Genomic DNA, 22,971 nt, shown 5'->3' on the forward strand with positions numbered 1-22,971 from the left:
GCGCTTTAGCAAGGAGATTATTTGCTGTGTTAATGGAGACTCTTACGATGATAAATTCCCTCGGCCGACAGAGATCAATGATGGCATATGTGAAAGAAGATTTGGAACCAAATAGTGTAATCATGTTTATTTACAACATCGATAAAATAAAATTGCCAAATGGCTGCTTACATATCATTATGCCTTCGCCCGGCACTGAGGCTGGATGGCGTATCTGGAGATCAAATGTTACCCCACGGCTCTCAGTCGTGGTTTGGCTGCGCTCCACCGTCAAAGGGAGACAACCAGAGGGACCGGAAATAGCGTGACCGAGTACCGCCTCGACATACGTTTCGTGGGTTTCACGTCATCAGGAAGCTTGTGTAGTGATCGTAATGCCCCATACACACGATCCGAAAATCTGACAACAGACTGTCCAACTTTTTTCGCTAAATAGTCGCAAGTAGAAATTTAATAGGTTACCAAAGTCACGAAAATTCTCGTACGAGAAGTAATGTCATGTGTTGTAGTGTATTTGTATTGTATTTTCGGACGACAACTGTACTGACTAAACGAAAATTGGACAATCTGGTATCGTATGAGGAAAATTTTCATGCTTGTCCGATCGAATAATATCAGATGAATTGTTGTGATCGGCTCTCGAAAGCTCTGTACTAACGATCCGATTATTGTACAATTCTACCTCGGACGACAGTTTTAGTACGAAATTCGTATCGTGTGTACGGGTCATAAGACCGACTTTTTCTTGATACATTACTGCCAAGGTCTGGGAAATGCAAAATTTCAGTACAAAGCATACTAAAATGAACTTTAGGTTAAAGGAATGCAATAAACTACCAACATTTCTGATAAAATATGAGGTTGCACTGAGTAAATAGATACACAATATGTCAAAGCTTAAATTTGTGTGCACCCATGAAATGGCAACATAATTCAGTACCCTATATGTTCTATAGGCGTTGCTTCCAAGGCGCTGTATAGTCATTGGTGATACGGAAGGGATCTTGTGTACATTACATTGCAATACATTCCTTCCCAGCTATTCTAGCCTGGGAAAATAGTAGGGGTGACCCGGAAGTGACATCATACATGTCCCTTTGCGGGTCACAAACAAGAAGGGGAGGAGAGCGGATGTGTGTCTGCTGTTAGCCCTCCCCTCCACCAGCCAGCACCCACCTTGTCGGTCCTGGGTACGCAGATGGGCAAGCCGAGCCCAGGAATACTTGGCGGGGGCACGCGCTCTTGGGGGAGTAGTGCTGGTACCGAGGGTGTGTGGAACCAATCGGGCGGCAGCTTCCCAGTGCAGCCACTGGATTGTGTGTGAAACACCCCCGCTGTCAGCACTTTGCCACCTACGGACTTGACAGCGATCCTCACAAATTTACTTAATAAGCAAAAAATAAGCATTATGAAAAAAATACAGTGGATTCAAAATCATTTTTGCATGCGAATGTACAGTAGATACAAAAGTACAACCTGCTGCATCTGAATGGAACCTGCTGTAAATCTACTTTTAACCACAAGGTTACCATGTCAATAGACATTGTTTCTCCGCAATAGCTCAAATCTCAGTGAATCTCCCAAGGTTGCACCCTGTGATGATGGAGCTACATCCTGTGTCTGTCACAGAAAACAACTAGTATATCTCCCATTTGCGAGCACAGGATATTAAAAATAATTGCTATTTGGGGCTATCTCAGACAGTTCTGTTGCTTATTAATTTACTTAAAGCGAAGGTCCACCCAAATTTTTTTTTTTAAAAAAAAACAGCAGCTCCAAATACTGCAGCTGCTGACTTTTAAACGGACAGATGGATTTTTTCATCAGATATCCGATAAAGCTGACTTTCATCAGTCCTGCCTACACACCATCAGTTAAAAATCCGATTGTGTCCAACACAGTGACGTAAAACACAACGACGTGCAGAGAAAAATTAAGTTCAATGCTTCCGAGCATGCGTCGACTTGATTCTGAGCATGCGTGGATTTTTGACCAATGGATTTCCCCACAGACAATCGTTTTTTTCTATTGTTTTTTTAACCATCAGAGAATTTTAAAACAGGTTCTATTTTTTTTCACCGATGGGAAAAAAAACGATGGGGCCCACACACGATGGGTTCGTACGATGTGTGGATTTTTGACCAATGGATTTCCCCACAGACAATCGTTTTTTTCTATCGGTTTTTTAACCATCAGAGAATTTTAAAACAGGTTCTATTTTTTTTCACCGATGGGAAAAAAAACGATGGGGCCCACACACGATCGGTTCGTACGATGAAATCGGACCGTTTTCATCAGACGAACCGATCGTGTGTACAGGGCATAACCCAAAGGCGTATCTAGTGAAAATGGCGCCTATAGCAAGCACTGAAACTGCACCCCTGTCAAAACATTTGAAACCCATCTTTCAGATAACCAGGGATACGGAGGGGATAGAGAGGGACACTGGGGACCACTGGCAGCTGGTGTTGAAATTTTTTTGGGGGGTGCAAACAAACTAAAAAAACTGTCACTGGGCCATCAATTGCCATCAAGCGCAGCCACTGTGCCTATCAAGCGCAGCCACTGTGCCCATCAAATGCAGCCACTGTGCCCATCAAATGCAGCCACTGTGCCCATCAAACGCAGCCTCTGTGCCCATCAAACGCAGCCACTGTGCCAATCAAACGCAGCCACTGTGCCAATCAAATGCAGCTAATGTACCCATCAATATTCCCTGCTCATTAAACAGTCCACATTCAGTGAAAGTTCATGCACTGCAAAGTTTGCAGTACATGAACTTTCACTGAATGTACTGCACTTGCCTGTCCAGCACGCCCGCGATGTCGGCAGCTGTGACTGGCAAGTGTCAGCCTAATAAGTGGACTCCTGTGACCTAGGAGAGAAATATGGACAAAAAAAGAACTCTGCTTATGTTTAGATCACAAAGTTGAAGCGGCGTGAGCAGGCCCGGATTTACTCCCTATGCCGCCCCAAGGCCGGCCCACCGGGAAAGTCCCGATGGCCAGTCCCTCCCTGCCCCCTGTTGCTGCAGTGCCGCCCCTGCACCCACTGCCGCCCCGAGGCCTGGCCTCGATGGCTTTGTCTGGAATCCGGCCCTGGGCGTGAGTCAAAGGTAAGCAGAGCACTCTCTCTGTATCAGCAAAGAGAATGTTCCTCTTTCCATGAGTATAATTATTGTTTTCCATGGACATTGGAAATTTCTTACATTATTGTTATTTGGTTTCAGTGTTATACTGCTTACTGAAAAGCGCTATCAGAAAAAAGATTCTGTTATCAGTTCTGTACATACAAAGGTGAAAGGAGTTTCGGATGCTGATTCAAGAATATGGGACACAGCTGAATATACAATTCCTTCCCCAGTAAGTTACCATTTCATGTAACAGTTGTGTAACAGTTGTTTTCCATGTAGACAGCATGTCTGATTATGACCTATCCATAGGCATGAGATGACAGTCATTAGATTAAACCACTGAGCAACTGTCGGAATTTACTATCGTTTTTTTAGCCATAGGAAAAATGTAAAACATGTTTCATTTTTTTACACCGATGGAAAAAAGACCGATGGGGCCCACACACGATCGGTTTGTCCGATGAAAAAGGTCTATCCGGACTGTTTTCATCAGATAAACCGATTGTGTGTACACGGCATAAGAGTAGCAATAAGTTGCTAAATGTTGTACCTTCATTAAAGGAGTTCTCTGACCTAAAACTTTTAACCCCCACTGTGCCCGGGCTGTAAAACTATACAAAATAAACTTTCACTTACCTGCCTACGATCCCCCGTTGTTCCGATATCGCCGTCCCGTTCTCCGGTCCCGGTCTCTTCCACTTCCTGGGGGTCGGTGACTCACAGTGCGCTCAGCCTATCAGCGGCTGCGACGGGACATTGCTGCGGCCGCTGATAGGCTGAGCGCACTGTGAGTCACCGACCCCCAGGAAGTGGAAGAGACCGGGACCGGAGAACGGGACGGCGATATCGGAACAACGGGGGATCGTAGGCAGGTAAGTGAAGGTTTATTTTGTATAGTTTTACAGCCCGGGCACAGCGGGGGTTAAAAGTTTTAGCTCAGAGAACTCCTTTAAATGTAACCATATTGCTCCACTTAGAGGCTCCTCTCTTCTTTTTTTATATCAAGACATCGATTGTATATAAAGGCAAAATGTATTAAAACATTTTGCTTGTTTTGCAAAATGCTCTCAAACCTAAGTTTTACTGTATTGCTAATATTGTCTAGTCGTGATTGTTGATGTACTGATTTAGGCTTGTTAACCTGGCCATAGATGGATAGAATTTTGAACTAAAATTCTTAGGAAAAGTCTTATGCCCCGTACACACAACTGGTTTTCCCATCAGAAAAACTCAGATGAGAGCTTTTGGCCGGGAATCCCAACCGTGTGTATGCTCCATCAGACTTTTCTAGCGGGAAAACCATTTGTCTGTATGGAATTCCGACGGGAAAGAAAACATGCATGCTCGCAAACAATTCGACGCATGCTCGGAAGCATTGAACTTCTTTTTCTTGCTTCGTCGTAGTGTTTTACGTCACTGCGTTCTTAACGCTCGAGAGTTCAGAGAACTTTTGTGTGACCGTGTGTATGCAAGGCAGGCTTGAGAGGAATTCCGTCGGGAAAACCATCGTTTTTTTCCCGACAGGAAAACCGCTCGTGTGTACGGGGCATTAGGAAAACTCTCAGAACATTCTTAAAACATTTGAATGTTGTTCTAAAAATCTAGTTAGCTTTTAACATTTGATTTTGGAATGAACGGACTTTACCGAACACTGTTGGAAATGTATTTATTTAAGAAAAGTTTTCAATCCTACTCCTTTGAATTTTCTTGTCACTGTGGTCGAAAACAAACATCGATTTGACCCACTAATGATTGCAAAAATTTGTGAACTTTCTTAGAACATTCTATCCCTGAGGCCCGTACACACGACCGAGTTTCTCGGCAGAATTCAGCCAGAAACTCGGTTCAGAGCTGAATTCTGCCGAGAAACCCGGCCGTGTGTACACTTTCGGCCGAGGAAGCCGACGAGGACCTCGGCGAGTAAATAGAGAACATGTTCTCTATTTCCTCGTTGTTCAATGGCAAAAGTCGGCCCGCTTCCACCTCGGTCGTGTGTACGGGGCCTAAGAGTTTTAATTCTAAATTCTATCCATCTATGACCAGCTCAGATTCCACTGCTAGATTTTATCATTCCATGCTAAACAAAGTAACAGTACCTACCCATTTCCAAAAAATGCAGACCGCCACCTGTACATATATGTCGGCAGAATGGCACAGCTGCACAATGCAACGTACCTGTACCTGCCGCGTGCTCTGTGACCGTGCCTGCAGACTCGATGACCGCTGGTGTCCTGCGATCGCGTCACGGAGCTGCAGAACGGGGAGATGCCTATGTAAACAGGGCATTTTCCTGGTCTGCCTAGTGACAGGACAGAGATCTACTGCTCCATGTGATCAGGAGCAGTGATCACTGTCGTGACACTTGTAGTCCAGCCCCCACACAGTTAGAATCACTCCCTAGGACACACTTAACCCCTTCATCACCACCTAGTGTTTAACCCCTTCCCTTCCAGTGTCATTTACAGAGTAATCAGTGCATTTTTATAGCACTGATCGCTGTATAAATGACAATAGCGCCATAATAAAAAAAAGGACGTCAATTTTGTTTAGTTACCATGTCGCACGACCGCACAATTGTCAGTTAAAGTGACACAGTGCTGAATCACAAAAAGTGCTCTGATCAGGAAGGGGGTAAATTCTTCCGGTGCTGAAGTGGTTAAGGTATTACACTAAAAATAATTGCCACACGTAATATGTTGCCATATTCCCCAAACTCAGGGCCTTTTTGGAAGAGAAAATGTTCAGGTACTCCACTTAGGGATGGGTTGTGCACACGGTGTGCTGGGTTCAGGAGTGTGTTATGCACAGGGCTCAGGAGTGCCTTATGCACAGGGTGCAAAGTTCTGAAGTGCCATGCACACAGGGTGAAGGGGCTAGGAGTGCATTATACTCAAGGTTCAGGACTGCCTTACGCACAGGGTGCAGAGTTCTGAAGTGCCTTACACACAGGGTGCAGAGTTCTGGAGTGCTTAGCACACAGAGTACAGGGTTCAGGAGTGCATTGTGCATAGGTTGCAAAGTTCGGGAGTACATATCACACAGGCCAGTTTTCAATCACAAAATATTTAACCCCCTAAATCAGTACAGTAAAGTAGAGAGGGTGCAAGTGGGGAAAGTGTAGAACCTCTGTCAGGTTTTTATTGCTGGGTACAATGATGCTAGTGGTAGTATTTGATGTCACATACAGTTGTGTGAAAAAGTATTTGCCCCTTTTCAGATTTTTTTTTTTTTGCATATTTGTCACAATTAAACACTTCCCTACCGCTGGACGTCATATAGCGTCCTGGACTTTGAGTGGAGATATCTGAAAGATGCCTGCAGCTACAGGCATCATTCAGATATCCATCTCTTCAGCCGGAGATCCTGTGCACCTTAAGAATGATCATAGCGGCAGTTCCGCTGCTTGATTGTTCTTATAGGCGAAGGGAAGGGACGTCCCCCCCTCCCGCTGCCATCTGGTGCTTCTCCCGTGCCATCGGAGACCTGGAGAAACGATCTACCAGTGCCGGATGGGAGGCATAGAGATGACTGGTGACCAGATGGTCACCAGTCATCTCTATGATCGTCGGAGGCCCGGGCGCAATGTCACGCCTGGGTACCGGAATGTAAACAAAACCGCAATCGCAGCTGAAACCATGAGATCCGTGAATTTTTTTTCACGATCTCATGCTTTCCAGCCTGGAGGAGAGATGTAGGGTGTTATTGACCCCACATCTCTCCATAAAGAGTACCTGTCACAAACCATTCCTATTACAAGGGATGTTTACATTCCTTGTAATAGGAATAAAAGTGATCAATTTATTTTAAAAAAAAAGTGTAAAAATAAAAGAAATTAAGTAAAATAAAAAAATAAAATAATATCCCTGGTAGCTCGCACTCAGAAGCGAACACACGCGTAAGTCCCGCCCACATATGTAAACGCCGTTCAAACCACACATGTGAGGTATCGGCGTGTGGGTTAGAGCGCCAGCAACAATTCCAGTACTAGACCTTCTCTGTAACTCTAAACTGGTAACTTGTAAAAAAAAAAATAAGCGACGCCTATGGAGATTTTTAAGTACTGAAGTTTGGCACCATTCCATTAAAGTGCACAATTTTAAAACGTGACATGTTAGGTATCTATTTACTCGGCGTAACTTCATATTTCACACTATACAAAAAAATTTGGCTAACTTTACTGTTTTGTTATTTTTTTATTTTTTAATCCCCCAAAAAAATGCATTTGAAAAATGATTGCGCAAATACGAGATAAAAAGTTGCAATAACTGCCATTTTATTTCCTAGGGCAGGGATATGCAATTAGCGGACCTCCAGCTGTTGCAGAACTACAAGTCCCATGAGGCATTGCAAGATTCTGACAGCCACAAGCAGGACATCCAGAGGCAGAAGCATGATGGGACTTGTAGTTTTTCAACATCTGGAGGTCTGCTAATTGCATATGCCTGTCCTAGGGTGTCTGCTAAAAAAACATATATAGTGTTTGGGGGTTCTGAGTAATTTTCTAGCAAAAAAATTATGATTTTTGCATGTAGGAGAGAAGTGCCAAAATAGGCTTGGTATGGAAGTGGTTTTAAATGACTCAGATCATGAAACAAGTTTTAATATTACACAAAGATAACCCAAAATTACATTTTAAAAGATGGTTTCACTTATTAAGGCAAAAAAGCTGTCCAAACCTGCCTGGCTTTATGTGAAAAAGTAATTGCCCCCTAATAACTGGTTGTACCACCCTTGGCGGCAACAACTACAAACAAGTGTTTGTGATAATTGGCAATGCGTCTTTCACATTGCTGTGGAGTAATTTTGGCCCACTCTTCTTTGCAGAATTGTTTTAATTCAGCCACATCATTTTGATCTAAAGCCTAAATGTAATCTTTAAGGTCTGACAATTAATAGTTTGGTGGACACTTATGCAAATTGGACGCATAACAGGAGAGTGTGACCGCCTCTCAATGGAGTCAGTTCACACACCTCCGGGGGGGCCACCGTCCGCACTGGAAAAGGGTCCTGTGAGTCTTTGGGTTTGTTTCAGGTCTGAATTCAGGCAAAAATTTGGACCTAATTCGCCCCTGAAACGGAGAACAAGACTCCCTGCTGCGAGTCGTGGCCGCAGCTAGTGTGAACCTGGGCTGAATGAGAGAAATCAGTAGATACCTCAAACTAAACAGTGTCTGACAGCAGCTGAGTGTTTTTCCGTCTTTAACCCTTTGACAATCTTCTTATTTCACAGGGTGGATCTTCATTCTTTGTTCTAACAAACACAATAAAAACAGAAAATCAAAAAGAAGGCAATTGCCCAGAGGTAAATACAACTTATACTTTTATAAAAGTAGCCTTGTTTCAGTGCCAGTATTATAATAATAGTTTCATTTTGTGATAATACTGATTTATCAGGGGAAACACTTAATTTGTTAAGAATCTGTGATCATTTTCATTCTTAAACGCATTTTTAAAATATATTATTAACCACTTCCATACAGGGCATTTTCACCCCCTTCCTGCCCAGACCAATTTTTAGTTTCCAGCGCTGTCGCACTTTGAATGACAATTGCGCGGTCGTGCGACGTGGCTCCCAAACAAAATTGTCACCCTTTTTTTCCCCACAAATAGAGCTTTCTTTTGGCGGTATTTGATCACCTATGCGGTTTTTATTTTTTGCGCTATAAGCAAAAGAAGAGCGACAATTTTGAAAAAAAACACAATATCTTTAACTTTTTGATTCAATTAAATATCATAATTTTTTTTAAAAAAACTTTTTTTTTCCTCAGTTTAGACCGATACGTATTCTACATATTTTTGGTATAAAAAAACGCAATAAGCGTATTTGATCGGTTTGCGCAAAAGTTCTAGCGTCTACAAAATAGGAACTAGAATTATGGCATTTTTTTTTTTTTTTTACTAGTAATGGTGGCGATCTGCGATTTTTTTTTTTTATTGTAACCGTGACATTGCGGCGGACATATCGGACACTTTTGACACATTTTTGGGGCCATTCACATGTACACGGCGATTAGTGCTATAAAATGCACTAAATGTGACTGGCAGAGAAGGGGTTAACACTAGGGGGCGCTGAAGGGGTTAAATGTGTTCCCTAAAGTGTGTTCTAACTGTTAGAGGGAGGGGGACTCACAAGGGGAGGAGATCGATGTGTGTTCCTCTGTACTGGAAACACACATCAGTCTCCTCACCGCTGACAGGACATGGATCTGTGTGTTTACACACACAGATCCATAGTCCTGCAGTGATTGCGGGTAATTGCGGGTGCCCGGCGGACATCGCGGCCGCCGGGCATGCGCACCGGGTCCCGAGGAATGCAGCGCGCCCGTGCCGTCGGTGGCGCGCGCGCGCCCCCTAGCGGCCGGAAAAGACAGGACGTCATATGACGTCCAGTCTGAAAGACGAAAGGTCCCCGCCGACGTCATTTTACTATGGCTCGGTGGGGAAGTGGTTAAAAAATATATACCAGTATATACCGTTTCTGTCAAAGCAATGCATGCTTATACCAAATATGTGGGTTGGTGTATTTCTTCAGCTAGAATTCAGTTCTTTCCAATAAATGTTAAAGCTGAATTTTAGCTACATATAAAGACATACATTATTGCAGATTCAAAATCTTTAGCATGACATTAAACCTATTTTTAAATAAGGTTGTTAAAAAAAAAGAGCTTAAAGCTTGTAAGCGGGTTGAAACTAAGCCAGTTAGGTGAAGGTTAATGTCTTTCCCAGTTCTTTGATTTTGGTGTGTTTTCTTTGGGTCTGGCCCACTTATTCAGTGATATAGAGGAATAGAGGAAGTTCTTTGAGATCACATATGTATATAACTTCAGACTGCCAGGTATTTTTTTTTTCATTGTGTTGCATCACAAATTATGCTTGGGGAGATGTTCCCATGCCTTAAAGCAGAGGTGCCCAACCAGTGGCCCGCGGAGCCCTCTGATGTGGCCCACGACCTCCTGCTCTGGGATGGAATAGAATAGAATACTTTTTTTAAAGGTCAGTTTATTACTAAAACCTGCGGGTTACCTGCACTGAGCCATAGACTTCTGTTATTACCTGAGGGTTTAGTGAGCTTTCTGAAAGTGCACCAAACCTGCAGAATATAATAGAACTCTATTGCAAAGTGCAGGAAAGCCAAAGGTACACTGCGTTGCACACGCAGCGCGGGTAAACCACAGTACATCAGTGTGGAAGCGGCCTTGGGCCCCTTTCACACGGTCAGTCTGACAGTCCGACCAATTGGACCCTCCATTCACCTCTAAGGAGTGGCAGACATAAACCGACTTGTGTCCTACCTCCAATCCGATCAACTAAAAACAAGAGTATAGCAGAGTAGACACGGACATGCCATCCACCCACTCCACTCATTGTAGCCCACGACCAGTTACCAAGTTGCTTAAGTGTCCCTCGCTCTTCAAAAGGTTGGGCACCTCTGCCTTCAAGGAATACCCTACCATGCACTTTGAAGGTTTATACCTTTTTATTAGATGTAAGTTCATCCATGAATGTATTCTTGATACACGTTAGTTTGAAGAGAATACACTCCTAATGAAGTTGCTAGAGGTTGAGAAATACCTATATGTTTATTTCAGTTGTATTGTAAGTACCGTAATAGAATGCTTTTCTACTTTGTAGTTTCCAAGCCCCAAAACAATTTGTTCTCAAGATGATAGCTGCAAAAAAGGTCATGCTGACCCACAGAGTAATGGTATGTTCTCTCTTTCATATTCATGCTTTGTTGGAAATTCAGCTGTTTATATATGAGAAACCTAGCAGAGAAAGTTTACTAGGTCACAATGAACATGAATGTTTGAGTCGGCTGTGCTGAAATGTATAAAGAAGGCAAATGAAGTTAGTAAGAATAATAATACTCCGTGATTTGGCTGTAAACATAGTTGTTAGACGTTGGGGAACAGAGCAGGAACAGTTATTTGACTCAAGCCTCGTACACACGACCGGTTTTCTCGGCAAGAAAACTTTCTTGGAGGGCTTTTTGCCGAGAAAACCGATCGTGTGTATGGTTTCTCGTCGGGAAAACTGCCGGGAATCTTGAAGAGAAAAATAGAGAACCTGCTCTCTATTTTCCCGTCGGAATTCTCATCGGACTGTTTTCCGGCGATAAAACTGGTCGTGTGTATGCTTTTTCGAGTCTTAAAAAAAACGCGCATGCTCAGAATCAAATATGAGATGGGAGCGCTCCTTCTGGTAAAACTAGCATACATTCGTCACGCTGTAAATTATTGCATCGTTTAAATGCTGCGCATTAAAATCTTCTTTATAATGGTACAATAATGAACAATAATGAACTTGTTTTGCTACCGATATTCACACAGTTCTGACAAACTTTTTGCAAAATTTTTAATGCTGATCTCATGAATATTTATTTATATTTTATAGAGCAAGATCTCCTAAAAAAACATTTTTTTAACTAAATTTTGAATCCAGATCTGCATTTTAAATTATTATTTAATTTCTAGTGATCTCCATGATTTTTAATTTTGTTGTGTCAAGTTACCACAATTAAAACATTATTATCTTGTATTTTTTTTACCTTTAAGGAGATTGATTGTTGTTATCTGTCCCTTTTTAATTAGACCTTTTTTATTTTAAAGTTACCTGCCTACTCACAAGCTAAATTTTTTAGTTTAATAAAAACACATAGGCAAGTATTAACTGTAAAAATAAATTTAATTTATTCTAGTATATAAGAAAATGAATAGAAGGCAGCGCAGGCGAACCTGCTGCAATTGGCGCATCCTTGGGACCCCAGGGCACACAACTCTGTGTGGACACTAAAATTGGGACCTTGATAAGCACATACAGTTGGGAGCACAATCTGGTCCTGGACTCCCAGAGGCCAGGAACAGCAGCAGGTGACATATATGTCCCAAGTCTGTGGTACTACAACAGCCTGCCTTCTGTCAGACCCATTGAAGCAAGGCCATCACTTTCTAGTCTTCTTGGTAGCCTTCCCTGTAGTCTTCTTGGTATCCTTCCCTGCAGCCTTCTCTGCAGACTTCCTATGTGCTTGGTTGGAGCCTGTGTCTCTGGAGGTGTACTTGTGTCAGGAGGAGGAGGAGGTGGAGGAGAAGGAGAAGGAGGTGGAGGAGGATGGCCGACCTCACAAATGGCAGTATTTTGGGTAAGTGTCCCCATCAACCCCATTATTTAATAAGCTTAGAAGCAGGGGCTCATATAGGAGGCATTGGTCCATCGCCATCTGGTTCATCTTGGCACCAACTAGGGCGGCATAGCCCTCTTCAGGGGTGGTTGGCTGTTGGAGGGTGGCATGTGCCTCTCTAATCAGGGCCATTGCTCCCTCACTCACGCTGCTATCCCTGGGAGGCACCTGACATCTTGTTCTGCCACTTGGCCCTGCCTCCTCCTGGCTGCCCCTGGGCCCTGCCTCCTATTGCCTGACACTTTCCAGACCCTCATCCTGGCTGACCTCATCCTGTGTATAAAAAAGGGACATATAGTTTTAGTTTTTGGTTCATCAATCAGACACAATTTTCAGCTCATGACTGTTGCAAATTGAATGTTAATAAATAGAAAAGACTAACATTCTGTCCCCAGCATTTTTCCTTCTTCTCCCAAACTTTTTAGGCCACTACTGTCTACATTATATATTTTTTTCCATATTAACATCTATTTTACAGCATTCCTTTTATCACAATAAATCTTTTGAAAATACTATACCGGGCTCCAGATGTCCACATCAGGTTCTTCCAGGGTGGAAGGCTCTTCTTGCTCCAGGGGGAGGGAAGACTAGAGAGTGATGGCCTTGCTTCAAGGTGGTCATTTAGAAAGGACAATCTGTTGTAGTACCACTAATTCGGGACTTTAAATTAATTCATTATTTCTGCAAGACAAAACACAAGACAAAAATACTAATTTCAGTCTAAACTCTAGTAATCTTTATCCCCATATAGACCTTCAATCTCTATGCAGTATAGGCCACTAATGTCCCAAGTAAAAATCATACCTTCCGTCTGACGTTCGTCGCTTTTACTCCTATCTCCGCACACAGAACGTAGGTACGTCACATGTGTGTTAGCTTTATATACACTACGCATGCGTGAAACTCTGCACACGTCGCCTGCCCATGACGTTCTTTCTCGAATTGTCCCCGCCCCTTCTCTTTCGGCGCGCAGACGACATGGCGGAGTCTGAGCAGGTGTCTGCTAATTCCTCTAACGATGAGACAAGCCCAGAGCCTGATGAGGAAACGTCACGATCAAAGAGGAGATACAAGGCAGCTAACATGTCATTCGCGGAAATGGTGGACATATTGAGAAAGTCTGATTATGATGGCAAGCATGGGCCGTATACCCACCCTAATCTAACGAAGGCCAAAATCATGAAGGAAGTTGTCAAAAGTCTGAAGAGACATTTTGGGTTACGAAGATCGAAAGAACAACTTAGAAAGAGGTGGTCTGACCTCAAACTGAGGGAGCCGGAGCAGTTAAGGAGTATTAAGAGAATGCTAGAAAAAAGTAAGTACTTCTCCTGTGTTCCTATTATTGTATTTCTGAACTTGCATGTTGCTCCATGTTGTTGCTTTTTACTATTGGACTTTAGAAAATATAATCTTTAAAAATTTAGTGGGCACAGTAATCGGTGGTTACAGACACATCGTTCACCCACTACATACAATATTTTTGGAGGATACAGGGTAAAAAAATTTTTTGACATGCCTGTTTGTATTACATAAATGTTATTACATTGTTGTCTAGATGATGTGTTTGTAATAGGGATCAGGAGGAAAATACCAATTTTTAAAACCCCAAAAATTGTATGCATCTTCAAATGTTGGCTTGTTCAGGGGTGACAACACCCCATCTAATGAAGGGCAGATAGACATTTCTCTAAAACTAGAATGTCTGATATTGCCTAGAGGTTTACAATGTTGTATTTTGCCGTATGTTAATGAGAGTTGTGTATATTTGGAAAAAAAATACATGCCTGTTTATGCCCAAAAAAATAAAGAATTTATCTTTTATACCCCTAAAAATGTTATAAAGACCATGTGTGAATGTGCACAGAGTAAACATTTTGAAGAACAACAAAGTGTGGCATCTTTCTAAAATCCGCTATAACCTTTTTTGTGTTTAGTTTTGGTGTTACCAGTGAAATGGTTGTTATTTACTAAAGGAAAATACACTTGGCACTACAAGTACACTTGGAAAAACTAGGAGACAGCTAAAAGAAACACAAGCAATACATCAAAAAAAAAAATTAAGCAGATTTATTTATTTTTTAGAAAAGTATTAGACATTGCCTGGCATAGGAATGGACCCCCCTACCCATGAAATATTCAACATATTGCTGCCGAACTGCACGGGCGCTTTGGGGGGGCAAGCCAGGATGGCCAGATTCTTGGCCCGGCAGGCTATTCTCTGCTGAGGAAAGTCCGGCCTCACCAATTATGGCCATATAAGTTGGCGAAAGTCTACGCAAAAAATTGTGGAGAATGCAGCAGCAAAACACAATGTAGTTTATTTTATACTCCGCTATGTGTATGGAAGTAAGAAATAGGCAGAACCGACTGGCCTCTGTCCCAAAGGCATTCTCCACAACTCTTCGGGCTCTGGCCAGCCGGTAATTGAATACCCTCCTCTACTGGGTGAGGGTCCTCTGGGGGAATGGCCTCATAAGATGCGGTCCCAGTCCAAAGGCTTCATCAACCAGAAACACGAAGGGGAGTCCTTCCACATTCTCTGCATCCGGTGGCAATGCAAGGTCATCACTTTGGAGACAAAGAGAAAACTTCGTCTGGGTGAAGGCTCCCGACATCCAGCCATTCTTCCCCACATCCACATAGAGGAATTCATACTGTGCCGACACCACCGCCATCAACACAATGCTATAAATCCCCTTGTAGTTAAAGTAATAAGAACCCGAATGGGGTGGTGGCACGATGTGGACGTGCTCCCCGTCGATTGCCCCTCCGCAGTTGGGGAAGTCCCACCGCGTGGCAAACTCGGATGCCACAGTCCTGTGGCGTGGAAGGAAGCTGAGGAGTCAAACAAGATAAAAAAATATTAGTACTTTTGCACATAACATTGCAAGCAGATTATACAAAAAAACATTCTTGCCCAACATCATTATAACTTTTACTTTAAGCAGTATTTAAATACAAAAATAGTAGGCCCAATTTTCAGATTCCTCGCCCCCTCTGATGGCCCATTGGAAACATTTTAGGGGGGGGGGGGGGCTAGATGAGTTTGGGACCCAAAAAGAAACACTCAGAATTGAATGTGAAAATATACATTTGTAAACATTTTAGAGGGGGTTTAGGGTAAAGCACTACAATGAATCTGGCAAAATACATTGTTAAATGAATAGGCTAGGTGTGTTTGGGCCCAGGATAGCATGCTGAAGAGCTAAGTGAAGGGAAATATGCATGTAGGCCAAAAAAGGAGCATTACAAGCTTACAGCATGCATGGGGACAAAATGGACATTCACAACATATTACAATCATGGTAATTAGGGAATGATGAAAGAAATACAATACATTAGCAAACATTAAATACATAGAATGTGATGTTTTAAAGGAGAAAACTTACCTTCATATAGTCCTTCTACAGGACTTTGGATTATGGCAGAACAGGTGTCTGGGATAATGAGTCCCAGAGCCTGGGGGGATATGCCTGTCGTGAACTTTAGGTCCTGCAGACTTCTCCCAGTCGGCAGGTATCTCAACAAAGCGACTAGCCTCTGCTCAGCAGTGATGGCTTCCCGCATAACGGTGTCCTGCCTGGTGATATAGGGGATACCAAAGCCAAGAGATGCTGAAAAATGGGGTCCTTCATCCTGAGAAAATTCCTGTAGTCATCAGGATTTTTGTCCTGGATCTCCTGCAACAGAGACATGTGAGAGAATTCGTCCCGCTGGAGCAACCAATTATTGGTCCATGAACTCCTCAGCCTGTTTATGGACTGGTCTTGGTCCGAGACAAGAAGACCAACACCAAGCGCCCGCACAGCACGAACTCGACGACGAGAATATATCCGCAACATGGCTAGAAAACGGTCGGCTTATCAGAACTAACTAAACAGAACGCACTGAAGAACAACAAGGCCTATGAAGAGCGACCTGAAGATCAGAAACGAGCAGACAAGAACGCACTGAAAAACAGATACGACCTGACTACACGCCCTGAAAGACAAGATACGTACCCACAAGCACAAACTGAACCGCAGAAAACTAAATGAAAGCACGAAGACTGAAAAGCGTGAATCGTGTCTCACCAAACTTTTACTAACACGCAGTAACACAAGATCAGCAAAAGCAACCCAAGGGGTGGCGCTATTGTAATGGAACTTTCCCTTTATACTGCCATCGTACGCGTTGTACGTCACTGCGCTTTAGACCGATGAGATTTTGGATTGACAGTGTGTATGCAAGGAAAGCTTGGCAAGAATCCCGTCAAGCTTGACAAGAATGCTGCCGAGAAAACCGACGTACAGGGCTTCAGAGTTGTCTGGATGTACTTTTTCCCCCCATTTACTTTTAAACTTGCGCAACTGTAAGGCCCCGTACACACGACCGGATCTATCCGCTGGGATTGATCCGCGGATCAGTTCCAGCGGACAAATCCGGTCGTCTGTACGGCTTAGCGGATATTTATCCGCATGCTAAGAAATCTATCCGCTTGAATCGGCTCCAGCGGATTAATCCGGTGGTCTGTACAGACTCACCGGATCAATCCGTCCGCTCCCCTCCCTCGCAATGCGTCATAATGATTTGACGCATGCGTGGAAGTACTTACCTTCCAGCGTCGCGCACGTCGCCGCGTCATCGTCGCGGCGACGGCGCGACACATCACCGCGGATGAATTCCGCACGGATTTGGATCCGATGGTGTGTACACGCCATCGGATCCAAATCCGGAGGAGGAATCTCCGCTGGAAACGATCCGGCGGATCGTTTCCAGCGGAGATCCGGTGGTGTGTACGTGGCCTAAGAAGGTTGCTTCATGCCAAGCATCCTCATAGGTCTATAGCCATCATAGCGCATAAGTGCACTTTCATGTGTGCCAAACCGCATGTTGCTGCAGCAACGGAGAAAGGGTCAGAGATTTTCTCCGTATTTTTTGTGGGTAGTGCAGCCCATTAAAAATGAATGGGTTGACCTACCCACAATCTGTGCACCAAATGCACATGCACAGACCTGAACCCATTCTTAAATTAGTGTCTTTATGACCCCACTGCACATCACCGTGACACCGTCCCCTCCCCCTTCACATCAAGATCACCTCTTGATGAGTGTCTTCAGCTCCCCTTTACATCACCCACCCTCCACCCCTTTCACAGTAAACTTCCTTAACATCAACCCCCTGACAGTACTGTCCTCTGCCCCTACTTACATCACCTTCCCACACACACACACACACGTTTCTGTTCTTAGCCACCCCACATCACAGAGCTCTGCTCCTCCCCTTTCCTGTCCTCATTGCCCCCCAAAAAAGCCCTCCCACATCACAGTCCTTAGCCCCCCATATTACTGTCCTCAGCCCCCCACATTACTGTCCTTTACCCACCAGAATTGTAGTCCTCAGACTTCCCACTTAAATGTCCTCAGCCCTTCCACCACATTACAGTCCTCAGCCCCCTCATATTACTGTCCTCAGCCCCCCCACATTACTGTCCTCAGCCACCCCACATTACTGTCCTCAGCCACCCCACATTACTGTCCTTAGCCCCCCACATTAGAGCGGCGACCAATTTGAATGCTCCTAAACACACCTCCTGACGGGATACATTTTGAAGATTAAGCTGCATGGATTTTTAAGCCCCGGACCCGTAACATGGCTATAGCGGAGTTCAGAACAGGAGATTGCTAGGTCAGCTGGACTTTTATCAGGAAGGGGTCCGTGGAAGTTCACCTTAAAGATTTTTCTGTAAAGGTGAACTTACCCTTTAAGTTTACTTGGCACAATAGGCAAACAGTTGTGAGGTACTGATTGACATTAAAGTATTATCAAACCCACAACAGTAAAATCAGTCTGTATATGCAGTAAAGCATGCTTGTTATACTCACTGTGGAACCTAAGGGTTTAATCCTCTGCATTTTGATCCTGTCTTCTCTGATCCTCTCATTCTTCCACTTTCCCCAATCCATCTATTGCTTTTTTTTTTTCTTGGAAGAGTACACGTGGCAAATCAGCTCTGTCCAGACAGAGGGGCAGGGGCCCTGCAGCCTTATAGGACAGTCAGAGTAGAATTAAAACTCCTACAAGATTTAACAAGAAACTGATAGTCACAAGACTATATACTGCTGATGAGAAAAAGGTCTTTAGCAGTTTATAGTTACTAAAAAAATTGCATTTCCGTGTTCTGTGTACTGTTGGAGACCAAATATAGTGAATGCAGACAGTTTGGAGGGCAGGAGAAACAGCATGTCTGGATGAAGGGCGGGAGCTGCAAGATAGTGATCAGGGGCGTACCTAGAGCATTTGGCACCCAGGGCGGATCCAATATCTGGCCCCCCCCCCCCCCCCCCCACGTTAAAATGTAAAAACACCCCACTGTGCCCCCTGCATACCTCTGCATCCTTCAATATCTTTTTGTTACTACTGTGTACCTCTCTCCACAACTGCATCACTGGACCCCTTTACATTACACAGCACCCTGCATCACTGGACCCCTTTACATTACACAGCACCCTGCATCACTGGACCCCTTTACATTACACAGCCCCCTGCATCACTGGACCCCTTTACATTACACAGCCCCCTGCATCACTGGACCCCTTTACATTACACAGCCCCCTGCATCACTGGACCCATTTACATTACACAGCCCCCTGTATCACTGGACCCCTTCACATTACACAGCCCCCTGCATCACTGGACCCCTTTAAAATTACACAGTACCCTGCATCACTGGACCCCTTTAAAATTACACAGCACCCTGTATCACTGGACCCCTTTACATCTCACAGCCCCCTTCACCTCTGGACCCTTTTACATTACACAGCACCCTGCACCTCTGGGCCCCTTTACATTACACAGCACCCTGCACCTCTGGACCTCTTTACATTACACAGCCCTCTGCAGCACTGGACCCCTTTACATCACATAGCCCCCTGCACCTCTGGACCCCTTTACATTACACAGCACCCTGCACCTCTGGACCTCTTTACATTACACAGCCCACTGCATCACTGGACCCCTTTAAATTTACACAGTACCCTGCATCACTGCACCCCTTTACATTACACAGCACCCTGCATCACTGGACCCCTTTACATCTTATAGCCCCCTGCACCTCTGGACCCTTTTACATTACACAGCCCCCTGCACCACTGGACCCCTTTACATCACATAGCCCCTTGCACCTCTGGACCCCTTTACATTACACAGCACCCTGCATCACTGGACCCCTTTACATTACACAGCACCCTGCACCTCTTTACATTACACAGTACCCTGCATCACTGGACCCCTTTAAAATTACACAGCACCCTGCATCACTGGACCCCTTTACATCTCAAAGCCCCCTTCACCTCTGGACCCTTTTACATTACACAGCACCCTGCACCTCTGGGCCCCTTTACATTACACAGCACCCTGCACCTCTTTACATTACACAGCCCCTGCACCACTGGACCCCTTTACATCACATAGCCCCCTGCACCTCTGGACCCCTTTACATTACACAGCACCCTGCACCTCTGGACCCCTTTACATTACACAGCACCCTGCATCACTGGACCCCTTTACATTACACAGCACCCTGCATCACTGGACCCCTTTACATCGCATAGCACCCTGCATCTCTGGACCATTTTACATTACACAGCACCCTGCATCACTGCACCCCTTTTACATTACACAGCCGCCTGCACCTCTGCACCCTTTTACACTACACAGCCCTCTGCACCCCTTTACATTACACAGCATCCTGCACCTCTGGACCCTTTTACATTACACAGCACCCTGCACCTCTGGACCCCTTTACATTACACAGCACCCTGCATCACTGGACCCCTTTACATTACACAGCACCCTGAATCACTGGCCCCCTTTACATCTCATAGCCCCCTGCACCTCTGGACCCTTTTACATTACACAGCACCCTGCATCACTGCACCCCTTTTACATTACACAGCCACCTGCACCTCTGGACCCCTGCATGTTACACAGACCCCCTTCAGTGCAGACACCCCCCCTTTGTGCAACCCCCCCTCAGTGCAAATCCCCCCCTCAGTGCAAACCCCGCCAGTGCAAACACCCCCAGTGCAAACCCCCCCTTAGTACAACCCCCCCTTAGTGAAAACCCCCTCAGTGCAAACAACCCCTTAGTACAACCCCCCCCCCCTCAGTGCAAACACCCCCCCCCCCTTCAGTGAAATCCCCATAGGTGCAAACACCCCCCCTTCCCATTCAGTACCTCAGATCATCGCAGGCAACGCCACGCCACATGGACAGAAGGTCCCCTCGGCCCCTCCCCCTCTGTACACACAAACAGAGAGGAGGGGGCTGTGCCTGTGTGCCGACTGCCGAGCACCGCTAACAGCCCGTGGCTGTGAGAGGAGGGGATGGATGGTGCTGCGGTGTCACCCCGCAACCCCCCCTCCTCTTGTACCGTGGCGCTCGGCGCTCCGATTCCGCGGCGCTCATCGCTGCAGTCGCGGGGGGGCAGCCCCCCCCCCCACATGTCAGCTAAAAAAAAAAAGTGGGTGTCACCCGGTGGGGGCCGCACCCCCCGCACCCCCCTAGCAACGCCTCTGATAGTGATTAGTTGCTAGGGCCGCCCTTCATCCTAGAAACCAATCACTTGCTTGTTTACTTCAGGAAGCTGCCACCCTCCATCCAGAACTGTCCCTCCTCCCGCTGACGGCTCTGTGAGGATAACAGAGCAACAGCTGCGGAAAGAAAAGGCTCCTTAATGGTGGGACCGCTGCGGTCTGAATGGGACAATGACTTGGTCCGCATTAAGTGATGCCTGTAGTTTTTCTTTTAAATAATAGTTTTCATTTTTAATTATAACAGAGTTACATAATGTGGCTACTTTAGATGTAAATAGTACTTAAAGGGCTAAATATAAGTGGACCCTGAGAGACACATTACAGAACATTCATTGTCTGTGGCAGGTGTTACATTTTAATCCCTTCACTTGTATCTTACAGGCATTCAAACTGGAAGATGTATACAGTATAACTCCACTTTTAAAACTTGTGAAGTGAGGGCATGGTGTCCTGTGGAGTCCAAAAGTAATCCAGAGTAAGTAGTCTGCTTATATGTCTAGTCAATAGAAAAATAAATGGTCTGCCTCTTAAAATGACACACCTCCATCCCTAATTACATACAATAAAACAAGCTTAGCCCATAGGACTTTGAATGATTGAATGAGGTGATCATAGAGTCCATAACGAGTAAATAGAGTGAACTAATCTCAGGATTTATTTGAAATTGGAAAAACACTATAAATAAGCATGGGCATATAAACAACATGAACAAATAGCTTAGAACCATAAACATGTTTGATACAATGATGGAAATATAAAGTATGCATATACATCTGTATACTTGACGTGTTTCGTGAGCTCTGCTCGCTTCCTCAGGAGTTGATGCATGTGCAGGGTATCTATAACATAAATATTAATAAGATATAGCATACAGCGATGAGAGGAAGCAGGGGGCATAGGCAAGGAACCCCATACTTACAATTTGGTCAATTGGTCCCAAGAAATGATCCAAAATGGCGACAATGAAAGGTGCTCCAACTGGGAGCTGAAGGAGCAGGGCATGCAGCAGCCAAACGGAGGCCAGGCAAAGGACGAACATAGCAAAGAAAATGAGTGTGTCCCTTGATGTGCCCCATTGGCCATATATACCATGACAACTATAACAAAAATGTAAGTCCATTAAAAATTACAACAATAGTAACCTGAGAGTATAAGTATATAGAGAATATCAATGTCATATAATGAGGTCCATGGCAGTATGGGCAGTGGTGCAAGTAGGGGAGGAGAGAGTGAGAAAAGCAGCGAGTGTGAGAAAAGGTCAAAGAAGTAGAAAAATATTGGGAAACATCCTGCTGGATTATAAGAAACGTTGCAAAGTGTAGATATAAGACCTGTGTGAGAGGAAAAGCCAGCCATGTCGGCCCCTCGCCTAGATCCCCAGTCGGGTGCAGCAGGCTCTGCCCCTAATGCCATACAACATATGAGAGGAAGCAGGGGCATAGGTAAGGAACTCCATACTTACAATTTGGTCAGTTGGTACCAAGGACAGTTGGTCCCCTGTTTGCACCCCTGACTATACTTCCTCATTATATGACATTGATATTCTCTATATACTTATACTCTCAGATTACTATTGTAGTAATTTTCAGTGGACTTGGATACATACATTTTGTTATAGATGTCATGGTATAAATGGCCAATGGGGCACATCAAGGACACACTTATTTTCTTTGCCATGTTCGACCTCTGCCTAGCCTCCGTTTGGCTGCTGCGGGCCCTGCTCCTTCAGCTCCCGGTTGGAGCACCTTTCGTTGTCACCATTGGGGATCAGTCCTTGAGACCAATTGACCAAATTGTAAGTATAGGGTTACCTGCCTATGCCCTCTGCTTCCTCTTTAACCACAACCATCACTGTATGCTATATATTAGTGATATTTATCTTATAGGAAACCTGCACATGCATCAACTCCTGAGGAAGCGAGTAGAGCTCACGAAACGAGTTGAGTATACAGATGTGTATGCATACTTTGTATTTCCATCATTGTATCAAACATGTTTATGGTTGTACGCTATTTGCTTCATGTTTTTATGCCCATGTTTATTTATGATGATGTTTTTTTGCAATTTCAAATAAACCCTGAGAT

At 44.5% G+C, this 22,971-nt stretch overlaps 1 protein-coding gene across 1 annotated transcript in view; it reads left to right on the forward strand.

Annotated features, from left to right (window-relative positions):
* Nucleotides 1–22,971, forward strand: part of P2RX7 (purinergic receptor P2X 7) — an 87,809-nt gene that overhangs the window by 1,398 nt on the left and 63,440 nt on the right. The window contains exons 2-5 of the mRNA XM_040346804.1: nt 3,230–3,362; nt 8,364–8,435; nt 10,766–10,838; nt 21,269–21,362. Of these exons, the coding sequence (XP_040202738.1) occupies nt 3,230–3,362; nt 8,364–8,435; nt 10,766–10,838; nt 21,269–21,362 (372 nt within the window). The remainder of the gene's footprint in view (nt 1–3,229; nt 3,363–8,363; nt 8,436–10,765; nt 10,839–21,268; nt 21,363–22,971) is intronic.

Source organism: Rana temporaria, chromosome 1 (genome assembly GCF_905171775.1).
Source record: "Rana temporaria chromosome 1, aRanTem1.1, whole genome shotgun sequence".
Taxonomy (NCBI): Eukaryota; Metazoa; Chordata; class Amphibia; order Anura; family Ranidae; genus Rana; species Rana temporaria.